The sequence below is a fragment of the Nannospalax galili genome, unplaced genomic scaffold, assembly GCF_000622305.1.
Source record: "Nannospalax galili isolate Female #2095 unplaced genomic scaffold, S.galili_v1.0 scaffold979, whole genome shotgun sequence".
Lineage (NCBI taxonomy): Eukaryota > Metazoa > Chordata > Mammalia > Rodentia > Spalacidae > Nannospalax > Nannospalax galili.
In genome coordinates, this window is record NW_008343671.1 from 1127061 (window position 1) to 1127862 (window position 802).

General features: G+C 76.2%; 1 protein-coding gene across 1 annotated transcript in view; it reads left to right on the forward strand.

Moving 5' to 3' along the window:
• Nucleotides 1-802, forward strand: part of Fignl2 (fidgetin like 2) — a 31494-nt gene that overhangs the window by 26638 nt on the left and 4054 nt on the right. The window contains 1 exon segment of the mRNA XM_029566887.1: nucleotides 1-716. This exon segment is cut by the window's left edge and continues 142 nt beyond it. Within this exon segment, the coding sequence (XP_029422747.1) occupies nucleotides 1-716 (716 nt within the window).

Consider the following 802-nt stretch of genomic DNA (forward strand, 5'->3'; position numbering starts at 1 on the left):
CCAGCCGCCGCCGCTCCAGGCGCGGAGGCCGGCGTGTCGCTGAAGCGCAAGGCAGCCGACGAGGGCGCGGAGGCCCGCTACCGCAAGTACGCTTACGAGCCCGCCAAGGCCCTCGTGGCCGACGGTGCCTCCTACCCCGCCCCGGACAACGGCGAGTGTCGGGGAAACGGGTTCCGGCCGAAGCCGCCCGGAGTCGCGGAGGAGGCGTCGGGCAAGTACGGGGGCGGAGGCCCCCTCAAGGTGCTGGGCTCCCCCGTCTACGGCCCGCAACTCGAACCCTTTGAGAAGTTCCCGGAGCGGGTCCCGGCCGCGCGCGGGGGCTTCGGGGTGCCGTCGGGGGAGCCTCCGAAAGGTGCGGACCCGGGGACGCTGGAGCTGGTGACCGGCAAGATGGTGGACTGCGGGCCCCCGGTGCAGTGGGCAGACGTGGAAGGCCAGGGCGCGCTCAAGGCGGCGCTGGAGGAGGAGCTGGTGTGGCCCCTGCTGAGGCCGGCCGCCTACGCCGGCTGCCCGCGCCCGCCGCGGACCGTGCTGCTTTTCGGGCCGCGGGGCGCAGGCAAAGCGTTGCTGAGCCGCTGCCTAGCCACCCAGCTGGGCGCCACGCTGCTGCGCCTGCGCGGGGCGAGCCTGGCCGCGTCCGGAGCCGCCGAGGGCTCTGCCCGCGCGCCGCGGACCGTGCTGCTTTTCGGGCCGCGGGGCGCAGGCAAAGCGTTGCTGAGCCGCTGCCTAGCCACCCAGCTGGGCGCGCCGCTGCTGCGCCTGCGCGGGGCGAGCCTGGCCGCGTCCGGAGCCGCCGAGGGCG